The sequence below is a fragment of the Rhinolophus ferrumequinum genome, chromosome 17 (assembly GCF_004115265.2).
Source record: "Rhinolophus ferrumequinum isolate MPI-CBG mRhiFer1 chromosome 17, mRhiFer1_v1.p, whole genome shotgun sequence".
NCBI lineage: Eukaryota > Metazoa > Chordata > Mammalia > Chiroptera > Rhinolophidae > Rhinolophus > Rhinolophus ferrumequinum.
The window spans coordinates 28,129,848-28,150,796 of NC_046300.1; the positions used below are offsets into that span (position 1 = coordinate 28,129,848).

General features: G+C 34.7%; 1 protein-coding gene across 1 annotated transcript in view; it reads right to left on the bottom strand.

Moving 5' to 3' along the window:
* Positions 1-20,949, bottom strand: part of KCNH8 (potassium voltage-gated channel subfamily H member 8) — a 312,183-nt gene that overhangs the window by 141,437 nt on the left and 149,797 nt on the right. The window contains exon 4 of the mRNA XM_033131443.1: positions 2,899-3,026. Within this exon, the coding sequence (XP_032987334.1) occupies positions 2,899-3,026 (128 nt within the window). The remainder of the gene's footprint in view (positions 1-2,898; positions 3,027-20,949) is intronic.

Genomic DNA, 20,949 nt, shown 5'->3' on the forward strand with positions numbered 1-20,949 from the left:
AGACATTATTTATAACCTTCAAACATATGGAGTCTGCCCAAAGAATAATACAAACAGCTATTCTCAATTTTTATTTATAAATTATTTATTAATTTTGATGCATGTTCTTCAGTAACAATGGTGTTTTAACTATTTAACCTCTACCCTAGGAATTATTGAGACACAATGGTTAAGACTAAAGCCTAATTAAGGTAACTTTCCTAAACTATTTTTGCAACATTTCTTTGAAACAATTTCTTTGAATGAACAAAGGAATAGAAAAATGTTTCTACTGTCACTACACAGAGTAATCCCAACAGCATAATGTGCCTTTGATGACCACTCGTACCCTGCTGGTGGTAGTCAGGTACTTTAAAGCACTCTCCTTCTAAGCGCCCAAGCCTCTCCTGTGATCTTTACATTTCTTTGTGTTGGAGACACTTGATCTCCCAATGTCATTGAACAGACAGAGTAGCAAATCAAGGAGAGCAGAAATTAAACACCTTTTCCAAGATGTACTTGGCAAAGGAAGAGCCATGACTATAAGGTATTGCATGCTGATTGGGAAGAAACCTTGCTAATAGCCTGCTTAGTTGCTTTGTCTATGGTTGAATCGTATATTCCTAGCCCACAGGACTAGATCAGAGAGGCAGCAAGGTAGAGGTGGAAGCACAGTGGCTTTGAGTCAGAGGATTCACTGCTGGGTCCCACATCTGCTGCTTTTACTTCTGAGATCTCGAATAAGTTGTTGTTTTGCATCACTAATATCACGTCTAGTACAAACTCGCTGCAAGAATCAAATAATATGATGTATGTAAATGGAATCTGTAAACAGCAAAGGGCTACAAAAATATTAAGAAGTCTTTTGTGTGTGTGTAAATGTTAATAGAGGCAGAACTCCCTAAAGATTGATTGTTTAGCCAGTAAACTCTCCAGATTATTTTTTCCTCTTCTTCCTTCTCTCTTCCTGTTGTCTTTAAGCCACTCTACCCTGTTCTCCTTTAATGAAGGGCCAGTTCTGACTCCACACTTCACTACCAGAAGTAAGAATTACCTGAACTGTTAGAGTCACTGAGTGGATTAGACATCCTTAATTACTATCTGTTATTTTAATGCTCCACCCTGATGTTTGTACTTCTTAAAGAAATGGCAATTTAGCTAATTATCTAAGCAGTGGGAATTATGATTTTTTTAAAAATCAGATTGTAAGTACTGTTGTGTACTTTGTTGACTCTAAAGGGAAAAACAGCATGTTCAGCAAATGCATTTTAAAGCTCAATAATGCTTGCTATGTCCAAGTGAGTCTCAACCAAAGGCTAGAAGAGAGTGTCAGCTTTCAGCATGGTAGACTCTCTGGCTAATATTGGTTTAGGTGCTTTACTTGTTGACTTGCATAGAATCAAGCCCAGATGTGGTTACCTTTGTTTCTACCTAGAATGTTTACTGTCACTAAGGCTGACGAGGTAACTGCAGGGAGATGTAAATAGGAACTAGTAGAAGGCTCCATAGATCAAGTGATGCTCCCTGTTTTAAGTTTATCCCTGGATTCTCAGGAAATCCATGTGACACTAGGCCCACGTATCCCTAGGAAATCTTTATATTAAGTCAGGACAAAATAGCAGTGTGTGACTCTTAACAGCAGTGCCTGGTAGACCAGCCCCAGCATGGGTGATGGCCCTGCTGTACAAATGGATCAAAACAGCTCGTTCTGGCTTCCAGAGAGAAATCACACTGAAGCAGAACCAGATTTGCAGCACTTTCATGTCAGATCTCACTCCACACCTGGGCTCCTGCATGTTCGTTTGTTCACTACAATCAGATACGCGGATACTTCGTATGTCTGATACGTGACTTTTATCAAAGCATTTGTATATCAGATTAGGGAGTCTCGAGCTTTCTATGTAAAAAGTAAGATGGCAAAGAATCCTCTGTGTCCCTAACTCCCAGAACTGCTGGATCTTAGATCGATTCCAAAATAGCTCTGGTTGTTTGCTGTGACTTTTTCTAATGTCACTGCCAAATTAGACCCTGAGTATTTATAACTGCCACCCATACTCACCCCTACCCTCCCCCGCCCCAAAGCGGTATGTGCTAAAGATTCCACAATGCCAATGAATGGCATTTCATCATTTGACAAATTGTCTTTGAATATCTACAACTAAACAGACACGGTTCTGGGTTTCTCAGTGAAGTCTCTTAGTGCTAAGAACGGATTATGAAATTAAGTGTGAAATCTGGGAGGATGTGTCATGTAAACTTCTGCAAAGAATCACCTTTTATAGGCACAGTTATTTGCTGTGGCTTTTTGAGAGATAAGCACCAGGTTTCAGAGAGTAGCTCTCCTGTCATTTACTAAGAATGCAGCTTTTTACAAAACTGTGTAATGTATGGCATGTAATTTCAAATCCAGTGTTCCACTGTGTGAAATTTCCAACTGCATGTTTGAATAAAATGTAAATTTTTAAGTGGAGTAATGACTTTGATTTGTTCATGGTCCCCCCTGGATAAAAGCATTAAATGAAATTAGATAAAGTGCAAAGTAGATGGTACTAAAATTAAATTTGAGACGTTTTAACCAATACATTATGATTGCGTTATATGACTTGCTGCATCATCTTTTTCATGTAAATATAGCCGGTCTATCCCCAATCTGAGTATCCCGAGTACCATATTGCACTGGCGGCAATAATATTCTAATCTCTATGCTGTGATAACACTATGATTAAGCACTTTTATTACAGAAATGCCTCATGACTACTGACCTTTTCCAGTTTGTTCTTCATAGGAAAGCACAAGCCAAAGTGGAAAAAAAAAATCTAGGAAAGCCAATAAAAGAGTCAATGGAGCCCTTCTTTAGCGAATCACACATTGCCACCAGGGAAAATGCTAGCATTCAGAGTGTACACACATACCACCTACATTATTTATTTTCAATTTGTTCTTTTCTCTTCTTTGCAGGTGCCCAGAGATGTGATAAAGGACCGCTCGACTCCGTCTCCGGGCTGAGTCAAAGTGAGTACCTGCTCTTGATCTTCCTCTGGCTTTGTCTAGAGGAAAATAAAATTCATTAAGCAGCAATAAATACATCATGTCATCCCAAGAGAGTCAAGTTTTGACAGTTCCTTTTCAAGAGCACATAGTACATGTTTTTCAATACCTAAAATTATCTGCCGGCGTCTACTGACATTTAATTTAATTTCAATCCTTTACAATTTATACCTGTTTATCATTATATTAACTGCATTAGATTTTTAAAGTAAAATATACATGAGCATAGAGAAACTTTAATACAGTTTAGAAAAGGATGAAATAAAAAAAAATCTTAATATTTTCCTGCTAGTCCACACTCATATACATAATTCTACTCCCCATGTTTTTTTTCTTAATTTTTTTTCAGAAAAAATATCTAATATACATCCTATATTCACATTTATGTTAATTTTTCTTTGCATGTTTGAATGTGTACAATAAAAAGTGTTTACATATTACTTTTTTCAGAACAAAATAACTTGTAAATCATTCCAGATATGCACATTGTAGTTCTTTTCACATTCTTTTCAATAGCTACGGGCATACCATGTTAAGGATATAACTTGCCTTCTTTATTTTACTATTTCCCTATCAGAAACATTTAGATTTATCCAGAATTTTAAAAAATTGTGTATTTAATCATGCAGTGAAAATTCTTAAACATATAGAGCTTTGCGTTGGTGTGTCAGCATATTCAGCAAATAAATCACTAGGTGTGGATATGTACATTTAAAATTTTTGTATACATATTCCAAATTTCATTCTAGCAATTTACATTCCCAGCAGTAGTGAAAGGATGTGGCTGCTTTACATGCACACATCAAAATTGTGAAATATTAAATGAGTGCTGACTAACACTTGGATAGTTTTAAAATGTTATTGTTTGAATTATACAGTTTAAAAATATTAATGTGGATGAGCATTCGTTTATAAACTTATTGCCTATTTACGTTTAGTTTTATAAAGCCTATTCATATTTTTGCCAATTTTGAAGTTGTTGGTACTTTTCTACTTATGCGTAACAGCTCTTTGCATACTAATCTCCGTTTTCTCGTCATGTATGCTACCAACAGTGTTTCCATTTTGTTACTTGACTTTAGATTTTAGTTACAAAGTGTAAACATTTGTATGTTGTCATACTTATCAATCTATCCATTTGTGGTGTCTGGACATTATGTCCTGCACAACAAAACAGTCTTCATTCAAAAATTATTTTTTAATTCTATGCATGCTTTCTTCCAACATCTTTATGTCTTTACTTTTTATTTTTAACGTTTAAATCTTTAATCCAATTGGACTCTCAGCAAAATTAAGTGGGGATTTGCTATTTTATTTTCTTTCAAAAGGGCTGTTTTCCAAGAGAAGTAAATACATCAATGATGTGATATTAAGAACCACTTAGTTTGTATTTGGTCAGTTGGTCAACATACACTTTCATTCTAAATAAATTGAATCTATAATACAATGATTGCAAAATATAAAAATGAAAAACTATTCCTTATCTAAGCTTCATCATCAAATCTTTACGGTACTATGAAGGCTCTTTGATTCCTCTACTTCATAAAAAGGATTTCATTTGGTTGTTACTTTGGGGAAACTCTTATAACTATCATTGATGGCTACTACGTGCCCTGCTCTGTGCTAGATCCTCAGTATTTATTTCAACTAATCCTCATGAACACTGAGATAAATACTATTATCCTCCATTTACTGATGAGGAAATTGAAAGGTCTAATATCGTGACATATGATGTCAACTAGTGAGGAGTAGAGCTAGTACATAGAGCCAGATAGGTCTAACCTCCCTACTCCTTCCTCACGCAGCACCAAGTCCCTTAATGACTTCAACCAATGTGCAGGAATGTAGCTTGGTATTCAGTGTCTCATAGACTAATGTTTATCATTGTCCCTGCCTGTCTGAGCTTGGACTCCAAGTCTTTTAAAGAATTTAACCACCCCCCGATTCCCACTCCACCTTCGGTGCTTTTAATAACCAGAAGATAGGATGTTTTATTCATTGCAAAAGTCTAATCTGATGTTACATGTTTTTTTTCATTGTTCACATTTGCTTCATACTTTGAAAGAAAGTTTAAAATAAAATATATTACTATAGGCTGGAATTACTAAAAACAGTTTAGAAAAAAATGTAAACATCAGAAGGGGCACTTTTCTGGAAACTCATGGCTGAACAAAACACATTTCATTGTATTGCTAAAAGTTAAGATCACGTCTGTATATGTTCAATTTTTGGTCTGCATAGAACTCATAAGTTGCGTCTAAAAATGTAATTGTTAAGCCATCAGAGAGGAATTTTAGATATATTTAAATTTTAAAACAGCCAGAGTTTTAAGACAGTGTCTATAGGAATGTGGTAGGAGAGGCTAGCAGGCTGCTTCAGCAATATCAGTCAGTATCAAAATGCCAGGTGGAATTACAATCATAACGATAAAATAGACCAGATTAGAAATTTCTGACATTCAATGAGCCAATTCCCTTCTCAGTGGAGCAATCTGATTAATAGCTGAGATTTTCCAAATCAAACAGCAATTTATAGTCTTAAAAAAAGAGACCAAATAGAAATGTGAAAGAACTGTATCTATCTTGATCTTGGCTCTAAAGGAAGCAAAAAAGTTTTCCTTGAAAAGTTTTAGTCACAGTTTAACTCTCATGCAAGATTGCGATTGAAAATCATTCCACTTAGGTGATCTAAAATCTCCCAAGCAGAGGAATGAATTTAAAATTGTTTGGGTTGGTGACTCCCAAATGGAAGGAAAAAAAAAAATCACAAATAGAATAGGGAGCAATTCATTTTAAAAATTATATATGTACAAAATATTTATGACAGCAATATTTTTTATTTGCACATATACATAAACATATAAATATATACACATATGTAATATACATGTATGTTCGTGTGTATAACTAGAAACCAGCCAAATGTCCATAAACAAAAGAATGCCTAAATTGTGGTATGTCATGACGTAGGATATTAAGATTGCCATTAAACTGGGCTTATGTGGGAATAAATGGAAAATGAAGAAATATTAACATAGGAAAATCTCAAAAACATAATATTGAGTACAAAAGCAAGAGATAGAAGAACACAGACAACACAGGTAACATTTTTATAATATTCACACATATGCAAAACTAAATAATGTATTGTTTAGGGGAATCTAGGCACTGTAAAAGTAATCACACAACTACAGCTAGCTACAAAGAGATTAGAAATGTAGTCTCTAGCGGGGCAACTATGTGCCTTAGTAAATGGCATTAGTAAAATTCTATTTCTTAAACTGGATTTGGGGGTGTGTGGGGATTTGTAATAATACTTTCCTATTACATATATGATTTATATGATATTTGTTAGTGTCAGAAATATTTCACAACAGCAAAAGGACAACACTAGAGTGGTATTGGACCATTTCACAGAGGAACCTGATCAAACTCTTTGGAGTCGGGGAGGGAATATGGGTGGGACATCAATTAAGTAAGATGAATGACTCAGGGTTCAAATCTGAAGATGAAATAGTTGTTAATAAGATGAGGGGTAGCAGAGGTAAAAACATTCCTGACAGAGCAAATACAAGGTGGTGAGGGCCTTGGGCAGAAAGGCGCTCAGCATCTTTAAGAACAAAGAAGTTCAGGGTTAAGGACATAGAGAATGAGAGGACCGAAGTCAAAACACAAAAATCAAACAAAAAACGGTAACTAGAAGGTAGGAAGAAGCCAGACAGCTAGTGCCCTTGAATTTTTAGAAGTAAGAATTTTGAGTTTTACTCTATTGAAATAGTAAAAGTATTAATTAGGGAATAGCCTAGCTGATCTAACAAAGACCCCAAAATATATGTATGTAGTGGTTGGAATAAGAAACACACTTTGAGTATCTTTTTCTGTCTCACTTTTCCTTTCCTGTAACAGAACAGATTAGCAATCTGAAGTGGTGGAGTAACTCTCATTGACTTTGGACATAGAGGCCTCCATCTTTGAGTCCAAGGCAACTCCCCTATGTGAAGGAGGAAGAGGAAGTTGAAGGCAAGAAGCTTCCTATGAGGGAACCAGAAATTGCATACATCACTTTTACTTACACCATAGCAACACTCAGCTACAAAGGAGACTGGGAAATATAGTCTTTAGTTGGGCAGCCATATCCACTGTTAAATTTTAGTTGTAAGTTAGAGAGGGTTCTATGCTTAATGAATGAGTTCTGGAGGATAATTAACAGTCTCTGCACATACATGAAGCCAGGTTTTAAGCTTTCAAATGAATGAAAAAAATTTGACTTTTCAAAATAACACCACTGACGTGCAGCGTGGGAAATGATTAGAAGAATCAGTAGAGGTTGTTAGGAAATCATTCAGGAGGCCATTTTAGTAGATCAGCTGAAACACGGCAGTAGCTTAACTAGAGTGGTAGCAGTAGTGGTGGAGCAAAGATGATACGTGCAAAATGCATTTTGGAATAAAGTTGCGTGGCTTTGTCACTTAACTGATTATGAAATTACCCTCTCTTATAATAGGAGGGAAGGAGGAGATTGATTATACGACGTAGGTGAACATATAGGTGTGATGGCAGAAAGATGAGCTGGCTCTTGTCTGAGAGATTTCCTTCCTTCCTATCTCTCTCTCCTCTACTCCTCTCTCTCTCTCTCTTTTTTCTTTTTCATTGACTTGGAGGTACGTCAAATGCTAAGGAGGAGGGGTAATTCATAGGAGCTGGTGGTTTGAAAACAATAAAGAATGCTTGAAATATATGTTGTAGAGGATGGGCTGTCAAGCTCTGTAGGGAACGTAATAGATTTGTTGGGGGAATTTGACTGCCCTGTTTGAAGCTGCTGATAATACATTTAGAGGGGTTCCCATCTGCCCTAGTGTAGGTTTCATTCTAGCACTTCTTAACCATTTGCGTACAGGACAGAAAAAATGGATTGCTGGTTCTTTTCAATTTACAGCTTTGCCAGATGCATACAGAGAAAATAAAGAGGTGCAAGAGTTTAGGGAATATGCAAAAGAGACTTTAACATCATGACCCATGAAAACTCAGGTAGAAGGAAAATGAAAACAGTAGTGAACTAACAGATAGGAAGAAGGTGGAGATTTCAATGAAATGGTGGTTACCATTAGGTCAAAAAAGGTAAATGAGTAACATATAAGGAGAGATGGGACTATGTCAGTAAGCAGGATGATTAAATAAGCAATTTCAGTTTTTGAATAATACTGAGTGAAGATAATTTCCAGGAAAATATTAAAAGTTATATTTATACTCTGGCGAGTTAGGACTTTTCAACAAATCATCAAGTATTAGCAATATTCCCTTAGCCCCCATCATGTTCTAGGCATGAGAACTTTGTCTTAGCTCTTATTTAATCCTTACTTTGTTAGGCATTAGTTTTTTCCATTTATTGAAAAGCAAGTAAAGGTCATAGAAATTGTGTAATTTACCAAAATTCAAAGCAGAAGGGCTGATATTTGAATTCTTAATGATTTTACTTGAAATCTCATGCTCTTTTCTACTCACCACAGCAGAATACAGACTAAGCAGTCACCTCTTATTAGGTATTTTTAGTTATCTGTATTATCCTGTTGAGTCAAAATGGATCTGTCTCCTGGATAGGAATTATTTTCTCTGCTGTCTTTTCTTCTCCCATTTTCACTCCATTCTTTGCATCAAAAGAGACATAGACTGGAAAATGCTCTCTCTCTAGTTTTTATTTTAGGTTCCATTTCCTTTCTACTCCCCTTCATATCCCCTCTTTCATATTGTAAAATACTTTTGTAATATAACATTTTCATAGTAGAGTGTGTGTTCCTATTTAAATATTAATTCAGACATCTGGTTCAAGATGACTTAAAAAAAACCTTATTAAAAATTATAAGACAATATAAAATTCATGAATTTTTATGCTATGAATTATACAGTCTTGAAAGCAAAAAATGGTTAGAAACCCAAGTGAAATTTAAATCACCAAATCACAGTGGAATAATTTAACCTGTCACAGAAATTGGTAGGTTGTGGTGGCAATAAATAAATAAAATTATAGAGAATTTTAATACGATTTATTATCTAGTAACGGACACATATCTATGATTCTGTCCAACATAGATACCCATTCTTTTCACATGCTCATGAAAAATTTAAAATAGTTGATTTAGTTCTGCAAAGACAATTTAAAAAAAAACGTAAAAAGTAGAAATCATATGGGTGAAAAACATCTTCCATCTACTTCAAAGTCTTGCTATTTGAATTGTTTCAAATTTCTATATAACTCTTGATTTTAAAGGAAATTAATAAATGAATTTATAGACTTTTGGAAATAAATGAATATTATTTTCAAAAAGAGATAACGTTACCGAGAATCTTTCATATCCTAATCCAATGGATGTGATCAAAGATAAATCAGAAGAAAATTAATGAAGTGCATGTTTTATGAAAGCTACCATATGTAAATATCTAATACATGAAACAAAATATATATTTAAAATGTAAAATATGTAGCACTTTTCAAGTCACAAAAGAATATGATCATCTATAAAGAGAAAGCCAACTAAGAGTAAACTAGAAGGATATAGAAATCAGAGTAGAACTAAATAGAAAGCAAAGGTTAAAAAATATGATCAATAGAACAAAGGAAGAGAAATTGATTAAACAACTGGCAGTTATATTCAAGGAAAAAAGATCACACAAACAACATTAAGAATTTTTAAAAGTACCATGAATTTAGAAGACCTTAAAATTATGAATTACTCTGTGCAAAATTATATCAGCACAGTCTTCTAGATTAAATGGATATGTTGGGGGAGGGGTGGCCAATTACCCAAAGAGTCCCGAAAGTAGTAATAACCTTGAGTAGGTCAAAAACTGTGGAACAAAGTTGAAAAAAGACCATTTCACCCACACTGATTATCACTCAACACTAAAACCTATTTTGGATGGTTTTAAAGGTCAATGTTATCAAGCCTTAAAGAACAAATAATTCTTTCAAAGCTTCAGAGAACAAAAAAGCCTGAAAATATCTGAATTAAGTCTAAAAGTCTACAAAACTCTGATACCAAAACTAGATGAGTATAATACAAAACTATAACTACTTTAAATATAGATCCAAAGATCCTAAATAAAACATTAGTAAACTGAATATAAAGGCATAGTAAAAGAAAATGTACCATGCTTATGTGGGACTTATGCTAAGAGTGGTTCCATCTCAGGGAATCTTTATATAATTCAGTAGAGTTATGAAGAAGGAATTATCATCTCAATATTCTTTTCTTTTTAACTTCATGATAAGCAAGCAATAGGAGAAATTCTGTAACTTAATAGAAAATATCTATCAGTAACTAACGGAAAACTTATTTAATGGGTGACATTAAAAGCTTCACACAATTTGTAATTTGTAAAAAGACCCAAATTTTCAAAAACAAAACAAAACAAAAACAAAAGAAAATAAAGGAAATGTAAATTTGTTATGAAAATTTTAAAAAATACAGAAAAATTAAAACACAGAGAATGCCTGGTTGTTTTCAATATCAGGAGTTTTATGCATTTCCTTCCAAATTTGTACTGCACTTATTTTTCATAAACTCAGTTGCAATCATAGTACATAAATATTTGTTCCTTGAATATTAAAAATAATACATGTACAGTTTACAAAATTGAGAAATGTAAAACAGCATAAAGCAGGAAACGAATGTCGATCATAATACCATCTGCCAGAAATAATTTAAAATTTGGTGAATTAATTTTTTATTTTGTTCTTGGCTTTTTTATTTTTACATCACTGACCTGTATTACATAGACTAATCTTAAGTATAACACAGGAATAATCACAGTACCTAGATGTAAAGAGGGTTAAAGGGGAAATATCTGCCAATGGACATGGGACTAGACTCAGCTTTATCCAATTAAGAAAAAAAGTCTATGGCTCAGTTCATTCAATATGAATTTACATGTATATATGTAAATCACACACACGCACACACACACACACACACACACACACACACACATATATAAAATCATTTTTAAAAGGTTTGCTATGCAAATGGTCATTTAACCACTAATTAAACCTTGCTATTGCAACAGCAAATGAAAAGACTAAATGATTCTACCTCCCAGCAAAGTTGTAATGCATGTTGTGCTATACTGCCGAGGTTCCCCCTTAGAATTAAATGGCATAAGTGTGCAGTTGCTGTGAGTGTGTCTGCCCAGAGCCCTCACCTCTTAGCCCTCAGTCCACTCTAGAATTGTCCTCAGCAGAATAAAATGATCTTGACCAGGGTAACATCCTTTTTCAAGAACAGTCTGCATTCAATGTCTGGTCAACATGGGAGTGTAATGGAAGCTTCCACCTGTCCAACTCCAAAGGCCACCCAGTTTTAGTCGGTGGTGTACTTGGGAGTCGGCAACATATCTTCTTGTAACTGCATTGCAGCCACCTTCTCCCTCTGCTTAGCCCATCCTTATCTTCCTTTTGTTCTTAAGCATTGTTCCTAAGAGGACTCCCTAATCAACTTCCTGCAATCTCCATCTCAGAGCTGCTTTCCAGAGATCTCGTACATCAACAGTGTTGCAGTTTAACCATGGTTCACGGGGTCAGAATCAACCCAATTAGCTGGTTTTTAAATAGTGTTCTGCCAGGGTAAGAGTTACCGTCTAAACAGTGGGGTAAAGGATATGCCCCAGAAACAAACATTTACTGATACATAGAAATGATTAGAAGTGATAGAAGAATAATGTAATGAATTGCTAGGGCCTGGTTTACTCCATGAACAGAAAAATCCTGGATTAATATATAACTTGTCCCAATTGGTTAATGAAAGACACAAATTGGTTAATGAAAGACACAAATTGGTTAATGAAAGACACAAATTTATAGTTTCCACATTCTTACATTTATAATTTTGAATCATTTCTATTGGCTGGAATACATCTTTGAGTAATTTTTTTTAAGAGACATCTATGAGTTGTATATTTTATGATTTTTCATATAATGAATTATACAATCCTCTATTGTGAATTTTGTTACTCTGAGCAGGTAACAAAAGCCTGCCAGTCTCTGGGTCTATTGGAGAGGAGGAATACCAAGACAGGAGAGTGGGAGCAGTCCAACCCAAGTGTAGGCAATAAGGAGAAGTGTTCTCTATAGAAAATGTAAAAACAACAATAAATTCAATGATACACATTTGGTCAGTTTTGCCACCGGGTGCTGGAAATTTAAATAATTTTAATGACAAAACGCTCTCCTCCTGCCAAAATCTTTTGTTGGTCTTGGTTCAAAACAATTGCTGTTGTTATTGTAGAATTTTAATAATTGATGTTAGTCTCGAAATTAATACATTTATAGGAAAAATTACAAGCTGGGAGAAATTATTTCCAAATCACTGATAAAAGACTCATTTATCTAGAATAAAGAGCTCTCAGAACTCAACATTAATAAAACTAAACAATCCAATTGGAAAATGAGCAAAACACATGAAGAGACATTTTGCTAAAGAGAATATAAGAATGGCAAATAACCACATGAAAAGATATTCAACATCACTAGTGATCAGGGAAATGGAAGTCAAGACAACAAAAAGATATCACTACACACCTACTAGAACAGCTGAAATGAAAAATAGTGACAATACCAAGTGCTGGTGAGGATGTGGAGAAACTGGGTATTTCACATATTGTTGATGAAATGTAATATGATACAGTCACACTGGAAAATATTTGGCAGTTTCTTGAAAAACAAAAACAATAAATACATATTTAACCATACAAACCAGCAATTATAATCCTAGACGATGGTCCCAGAGAAATGAAAACTCACATAAAACCTGTGCACAATTTTTCATAGCAGCTTTGTAATATCCAAGAACTGAAAACATTTTGAAAATAACCAAAATGTCTCTCAATCAGTGAATGGTTAAATAAATTGTGGTATATCCATACTATAAATACCACTCAGGAATAAAAAGGAACAAACTATTGATATGTGCAGCAACTTAAAAAAAGCTCATGTCAGAAGGTTATGTACTACATAATTCTATTTATATGACACTCTCTAATTGTTGGAGATGAAGGACAGATGATTTGTAGTCAGGGGTTAAGGATGGTGGGGGGGCAGGTATGACTATATAAGGGTAGTAAAGGGGAAACATTTGTAATGCTAAAATAGTTATATATCTTGATGATGGTTGTAGTCACACAATCTACCCATGTGATGAAATGGCATAGAACTATATACCCATATTATACTAATGTCAGTTTCCTGGTTTGATATTATATATAATAATGGAAGCTGTAACTATTGAGAACAAGTGGGACCTTCCTCTCTACTATCCTTGAAAATTCCCTTAAATCTATACTATTTCAAAGTTGTCAAAAAAATAATTTTCAGGTTGTATCTAGGTATTGGTCTGTTTTTACTGATTTTTGAGTGCAGCATTTGAGGTCTTTTAATTGCTTTCCACACTTGAGAATCTAAGATTAATGAAAGCTTGGAGCTGGTTTTTTATGCTCAGCGATGCTGGCCCACTCCAAAAGTTTGTGTCACTCTGCAAAAGGAGTCCTTCCTGAAAACATGTTTCTTCCATCTTTTATAAAATCGTTACACTGCCTTTTCACAAAAATGGCGCTGAAAGCGAAGAAGGAAGCCCCTGCCCCTCCCAGAGCCAAGCCAAAGCAAAGGTTTTGAAGGCAAAGAAAGTAGTGCTGAAAGGTGTCCACAGCCACAAAAAAAGAAGATCCGCATGTCACCCACCTTCCGAAGGCCCAAGACAATGCGCCTCTGAAGGCAGCCCAGGTGTCCTTGGAGGAGCGCCCCCAGGAGAAACAAGCTTGACCACCATGCCATCATCCAGTTACCCTAACTACCGAGTCAGCCATGAGGAAGAGAGAAGACAATATACACTTGTGTTCATTGTGGATGGATGTCAAGGCCAACAAGCACCAGGTTAAACAGGCTGTGAAGAAGCACTGTGACATTGACGTGGCCAAGGTGAAGACCGTCATCCGCCCTGATGGAGAGAAGAAGGCATATATGTTCGACTGGCTCCTGACTATGACTTTTTGGATGTTTTCAACAAAATTGGGATCATCTAAACTGAGTCCAGCTGGCTAATTCTAAATCTAAAATTGTTTCACGGTATTAAAAAAACAAACAAAAAACGTTGTTACACTGAACTGATGTTGTTAGACTATGACATTTTACTGTCATGTGCCAAAAAATTTATCATGGAAGTATACAAATTACACATCTACAAAGTAAATGTGTGCGTTTTTGTATGTCACTCTTACACATTTCATGAGATATACATGACTTACTGTTATATTGCTAATATTTAAAATAGAGCCTGATATTTAAATTTTTTTAGTGAACAAATGAACAAAATAAGAAAATAATCCCCCAGTAGATATTTTGTATGGCATTATGTATTTGAATGTTTATTGATTACTGGGAATTTGGCTACATGTATCAGTTAATTATTGTCACCATCATTATTTTCATCTCATCTTTTTAAGTTTTCTTTCAGAGAAATCCTCAAAAGGCTGCTGTGCATAAGACTTGATTCTATATTTTACAGTCATCTGTGGTTTATATCACTTCTGATGTAATTATTTTCAGTTTATTTATTTGTTTACACCATGAAGTAAACATTTTATTGAGTGTAACACATACACAGATAAAAGTGTAGTGTACAGGTTGATTTCTGGTTGGTACTGATCTTCAATATCTAAATCAGGAAAGGATTTTAGATAGATAGATAGATAGATAGATAGATAGATAGATAGATACAAATAAATAAATAAATCTGATATGTCTCTCTCGCCAGTTCTGTTTCTCTGTAGAACTCTGTGTCTGGTACAGTCATCACCCAGCTTCAACAAGTATGAATACATGTACAGTCTTGTTTGGTTCCACTTCACTCCTTCAGTTTTTTTGGGGTTTTTTTTTTTGAGGCAAATTCAATGCATTCTATCTATCTATATATATACATTATAGATACATATATGATAAAAAGTTTTTAAAACAGTCACAACAAATGTCACATAAATATATAACCGAGTATTTTTTAATGTTATCAAATATCCAGTCATTGAGGAACTGTGGTTTTTAATTGGGATCCTTAGATTCCCAGGGCCTAGAGAAAGTGTCATAAGGATGGAAATGTGTGAGTAAGGGACAGGAAAAAGTTATCAGGTAATGTACTAGGTCAAGAAGCCCCATGTCCATGTATCTATCTTATAAAATGAGCTTCAAAATGACATTTTCAAAGAAAGAACTCTGTCATTCAAAGAAAATGGAAATTACTAAATAGGTAATTTTGAGTCAAAGTAAGAGAGTAGTATTAGTTCTACTTTTTCCAAACTAGGAGAAAAGGGACATTTAGTAGAGAAGTGTATTGGATGATGCAGTAGGTGTTTAAGCTTTACACAATTTCTGGTTTGGACGATATATTACTTTACGGTTTAAAAAGCTTGCGCCTCATAACTTAGTACAGAGACAGAGGAAAGTCAGTTACTAACTGTTGCTGTTGTTACCTAATCATATTCTTCATTCATTTCATTAGACATGCTCTTTAGTTCCAAGTGAAGAGTTTAAGTCACTGATTGGGGGAAGTTTGGGAGGAGACTTTAGGCAAGAACTGGCTAAAAAGACTAAGGGAGAGCTCTTTTAACATTCAGTGGCAGGACTTCAATTTCTTTTGAATAGCCTTCTTACTGAGTTAGAAGAAATCAGAATAATGCCACAGGATTATTACAAGCGCAGGTAGCTATCCCCTGAGAGTGAGAAGCAAAAATATCTAAAATGATTTTTTGAAAGTCTGAGAAGTCCAAGGAGCAAAACAGCAGGAAATGAAGTGAGAGATTAAGATAAAGATTAAGAGTACACAAATTTAAAAAGTAGTATTTACGTTCTAGGTGTGAAGACCAAGTTAGTTTAAATAGCCATAAGAAGCGATCAAATCCCTGTGCATAATAATATATCAAATTACAAAATGACTCTTCAGTATATTTTACTTTGATATATGTTTGAACAAATTTATATTTATGCACTTTTATACATTGATAATCTTTCAGCTAAATAATGGATGTGTGGGGTTTTATTGTAATATCCTATTTACTTTTTTGTTTGGGTTAAAATTCTCATAATAAAAAAAATTAATACATAAAGACATCAAAGTTTGTGGTTATAAATCTATGTATGTAGCAAACCACTAGCTATTTGAATCTTAGAAATTACCACTCCCTACATCTGAAATTTAAATCTAAAGATTTTCAAATCAGAAAAAAATAAAAATCCACCAGTTAACAGAGAAGGAGAGGCAAATGGAAAAGTAAACATTTCCATTTCTATTTTTTAAAATCTGTGCTTCTAACAATACCGGTGGAAACAACTTTTCAGAAAATATAAGAGAAATGACAGTGCTTTGATGAGTTAGTCTTTGAATCTTGAATTCATGAAAGTGTGTTTCAGTGATAAATTCAAATAACTGGACCAACGCTGTGGTACTTATCTTTTAATGAACACCAGTAATTTCACTGAGAGAGTTGTATGTGTACAAATCAGAAATAACACACCAATCTGCTACAGGATCATGCATTTCTGCTTTTTACTGCATTTCTTTCAGTTAATTTGAATGTTGCCGGTTAAGTAGACAACAGACTGGGAGAAAACTTTTCATTCAGCTTGTTGGGGATCAAGCTAAATAATTTAATTTTAAAAGAAATATTGGGGTAATCTAGAAAGGGAAGATGTGATCTGATTTTTGCTTTTGGATTTAGAGGGAAGTATATACTGAAGGAGGATTTTAGAGGCAGAAAAATCAAACAAATGGTGTTTAGTCATAAAAACTAATGAATTGTTAAGAATTGTCCTCTAGTTATTTATTCTTTTAGGATATGGTTCTGACAATATTTATCAGGGACATAAATTAAAAAAGTTTCTGGTAACACAGAAAAGAAAAAAATCTGCGTATTCTGAATATAATGTGTATAATACGGTAGAAACAAAATTCACTTATTCACAATTTATTTATTTTTTAATGCTTAGTCACATATCGGTTAGGAGTTCTTTCAATGAAAATTTTAACCACACAAAATAATGCATGAATCAAACAAGATAATGTGTTTTCTTCAATTTTGTCCTCTCAAAAATTGCAATCACTCAATTGTTCCTAATCATTGCTAGCAGTTTCTCTCTCTCTCTCTCTCTCTCTCTCTCTCTCTCTCTATATATATATATATATATATATATATATATATATATATCTACAGAGAGATATATATCTATATAGATATATATGTGTATATTTATCATATACATATATACATATATATATATAGAGAGAGAAAATACATTTATATATATATTTATATCCCTCGCCCCCGCAAGATTTATCAAGACATTGAGTAAGGGAGTTTCTGAAATCTTGCATGGATGATGTGGCCTTAAAATCAAGTTTTCAGTGCTTCTTTGGTGTTCTGTGGAAGAACTCAAGTCAATATTTTCTTATTGAAAAGTTGCCAGTGGTTTAGATCTAGTTATAATGGAGTGGGTAGTTGGGGGGAATACATGATTTAAAATACCCTTAAAATCATAATGGAGCATAAAACTGATAGAAAATAAATTTAGGGACATAAAACAGATTAAAACACAAGTTGTAAATATGAAGCACCGGAACCTGAGACAATCCTTTGAGAAGAGAAAGGATTTCATGTGGATCTAAGAGCAGGCAATGAAGGTGGATTACTAGGCAAGAGGAAAGTGTGAGCCTAGGCTTAGGGGTAGCAATCGCATGGCAAATTCAGGAAAGAATAAGTCAATCAGTATGAGACAATAATAGTTGTCAAAATACTGTCTAAATCTTGAAGCATTTTTTAGAAACTATCACAAAGCATTTTTTTTTTTTTAAGAAACTATCACTTAGGACAAATGTGGCCAATTATTGTAAGCAGTGTTTAGAAGTTTTCAAAAAATTTTCTCTTCCAGAAAATGGTAACAGAGAGAAAAACTGGGAGAGGTAGAAACAAGAATAAATAGAGGAATTGACATTTATTGAGCATCTATTAAGTTTCAGTTAATCACTGAGGATGAATTAGACGAATATAATATAAACCTCATAAAGTAAGTTTTATCTGCTCTACTTTAGTAGATGAAAAAACTGAGGTAAGAGAACAGATGTACCTTGCTTGGTGTCCTATAACTAGGAATAAGTGGACGTGGCAACTATTTGCAGGTCCGTATGTACTTTCTACTAAATATATTGAATTAAAGAGAATAATGACAATCTCTCACCACTTATAAACTGAGAAACAATTGATCCCACTGATCCTGACAGGAGAAACATGAAAAAGCACTCAGGAGGAGGAGAAAGTGGAGAGTGGGGTGAAACTGAATGGTTGCCCAAAGTGTGGCAGACTGCAATATGGCCACTACTTAAATCCTCACATTCTTATTCAGACGTGCCTTTCTTCCTATCGAAATACAGAGTTGATTTCCTTTCCCTTTGAATTTGGGCTAGTCCTGTGACTTTGACGAAAAGAATATGGCAGAAGAGATAGTGTGTGACCTCTGGACTTATGTGGCTTCCATATTTTCCATTTTTGGATCCAGCCTCTGTGCAAAGTTGTAAAGGCTCAATTATTGAATAATGAGAGAGAGAGAGAGAGAGAGAATGAATAAAGGGAGAGGGAGAAGGAGAGAGAGAGAGAGAGAGAGAGAGAAACCTCGCTAACTCCCAGTCATTCCATCATCCTTAGTTAAGGCACCAGATACGTGAAGTCCTTTTGGATGTTCCAGCCCCAGCTGAGTTCCAAGCTGATAGCAGCTACATGAATGACTCCAACCAACACCATTTAGAACAGAAGAACCACGTAGCCTACCCAAAAAATCATGAGAAATAATAAACTATTGTTGTGTTCAAGTTGGGGAAAATTTGTCCTGCAGCAAAGGTTCACTGATACATCTAGTTTTGGGGTCCTGGAGTGGAGAAAACAAATCATCAGGAAAAGATAGAGTAATAAAGTAGCATCACCTTAGTCTCTATCTTCATGCAGATCCGTGAGCTTATATCTGACATGAAAGGATACCTCTATTAAAATACAAATACTCCCTGGCAGGGAAACTTAGATGCTTAGCAACAATTCATGGACAGCCAATAAAGCACCGACATATGGCACAGGATGGAGGGAAAGAATTTATTTAAACCTGACCCAGAAAGGGGAGTAAAAAAGGTACCAGAAAGACTGTATGATTGTCCGTATCTAGTCAATACCACTGCCATCACTTCCACAGTCAACACCAATCATAACCATTTTTCCTGCTTATGATTGACTTACAAGTACCTACTTTGTGAAAATGTAACCCTAGGTAACATTTAATTTATTTTTCTCTAATTCTCATAATGACACTCTGAGGTAGGCATCGGCCTATTTTAAAGGTAATGATCCTAATGCTCAGTAGGTTTAAATAACTTGTCTCAATCCTTGTAGCATATAAGAGGCTGAACGACAATTAGTACCTACTTCTGCCCATTTCCAAACTCTTTGCCCTTTGCCTTTATCATTTAGTTTCTCATCATTTATGGGCACGTTTTCTTAAGGACTGCCAACCCGAAATTAAAACAAAAAGTTTTGGTACCTGATTTTGAAAAATAAGTTCTATAAGAAATTGGTCCATATTTTAGAATTAAAGAATACATTAAAAATTACTTAAGATGAGAAACAAGTTTATAGAAATCAATTAAAAGTTAAAAAAAAGGTAATTTAAAAAGATTTGCCTTAATAATTTGTAGCAGTAACAATTTTATCACAATGACTGTATGTGCTGAAATGATTCAATATTTTTCTCACTGGCATTTCCCAATGTCCTACAATAAAATTCCTTAGTACTTTTTTTGTTCTGGGTTCTTCTGAGGTTTATAGAAGGTAAAGCAACAAAGTTTTAGCCATCCTTTGAGTCAGTGAAGGAATAGCATAGGATATCTGTGAAGAATTCAGGCCAGCAAGAAATAGCCAGGAATGAACGTATAGGGATAAAGGAGAAAAACGAAGAACAGAAGATGCTGAAAACATATGCCAACTCTTTGTCTACAAAATCAACAAATAGATTCAACCTATTCATCTTATTTTAAAGCCTCTATTTATCTTGTGCCAGCTACTGAGCTAGGGGGGCAAAGATAAATAATTCACATTTCTTGACCTTAAGGAAAAGCACGCAGTCTGATTTATCCAGACAGAAAGGTGTGCTGGGAGGATTGAAGGTGATAAGCTTGATCATGGAGGTCCCAAGATAAGGTCCAATTCACTTTGCATTCTGAGAGGTAATGCCATCATTGCTACTTTGCATGCAGTCTCTGGTTGAAGAATAGAGCACTCTTACTACAATCATAGCATGATATTGACAACATTGATAAGCAAGAGCTGGAGGAACAGAGAAAGAGCACTTCATGGAAGACTGCTTTATTTCTAAATAATGGGCTTCCTTAGAAAGATTTGCATAATAATATACCACTCACAAATACTAAGTAACACAAATGAATTCCCTTCAACACCAAAATTTAACTATTAAAGAACACTTATAGTACTGTTAATATAATCTCTCTCTAGTCCTTAATGCTATAGGTTATAGGGCAATAACTTTGGTATTTATACCAGTGCCTCTCAACCAGGGGAGATTTCAACAATGTTGTTTTGTGTGATTTTTTTAAAGATTTTATTGGGGAAGCAGAACAGGACTTTATTGGGGAACAGTGTGTACTTCCAGGACTTTTTCCAAGTCAAGTTGTTGTCCTTTCAGTCTTAGTTGTGGAGGGTCAGCTCAGCTCCAGGTCTAGTTGCTGTTGTTAGTTGCAGGGGACAGAGCCCACCATCCCTTGAGGGAATCGAGGAATCGAACCAGCAACCTTGTGGTTGAGAGCCCACTGGCCCATGTGGGAATCGAACCAGCAGCCTT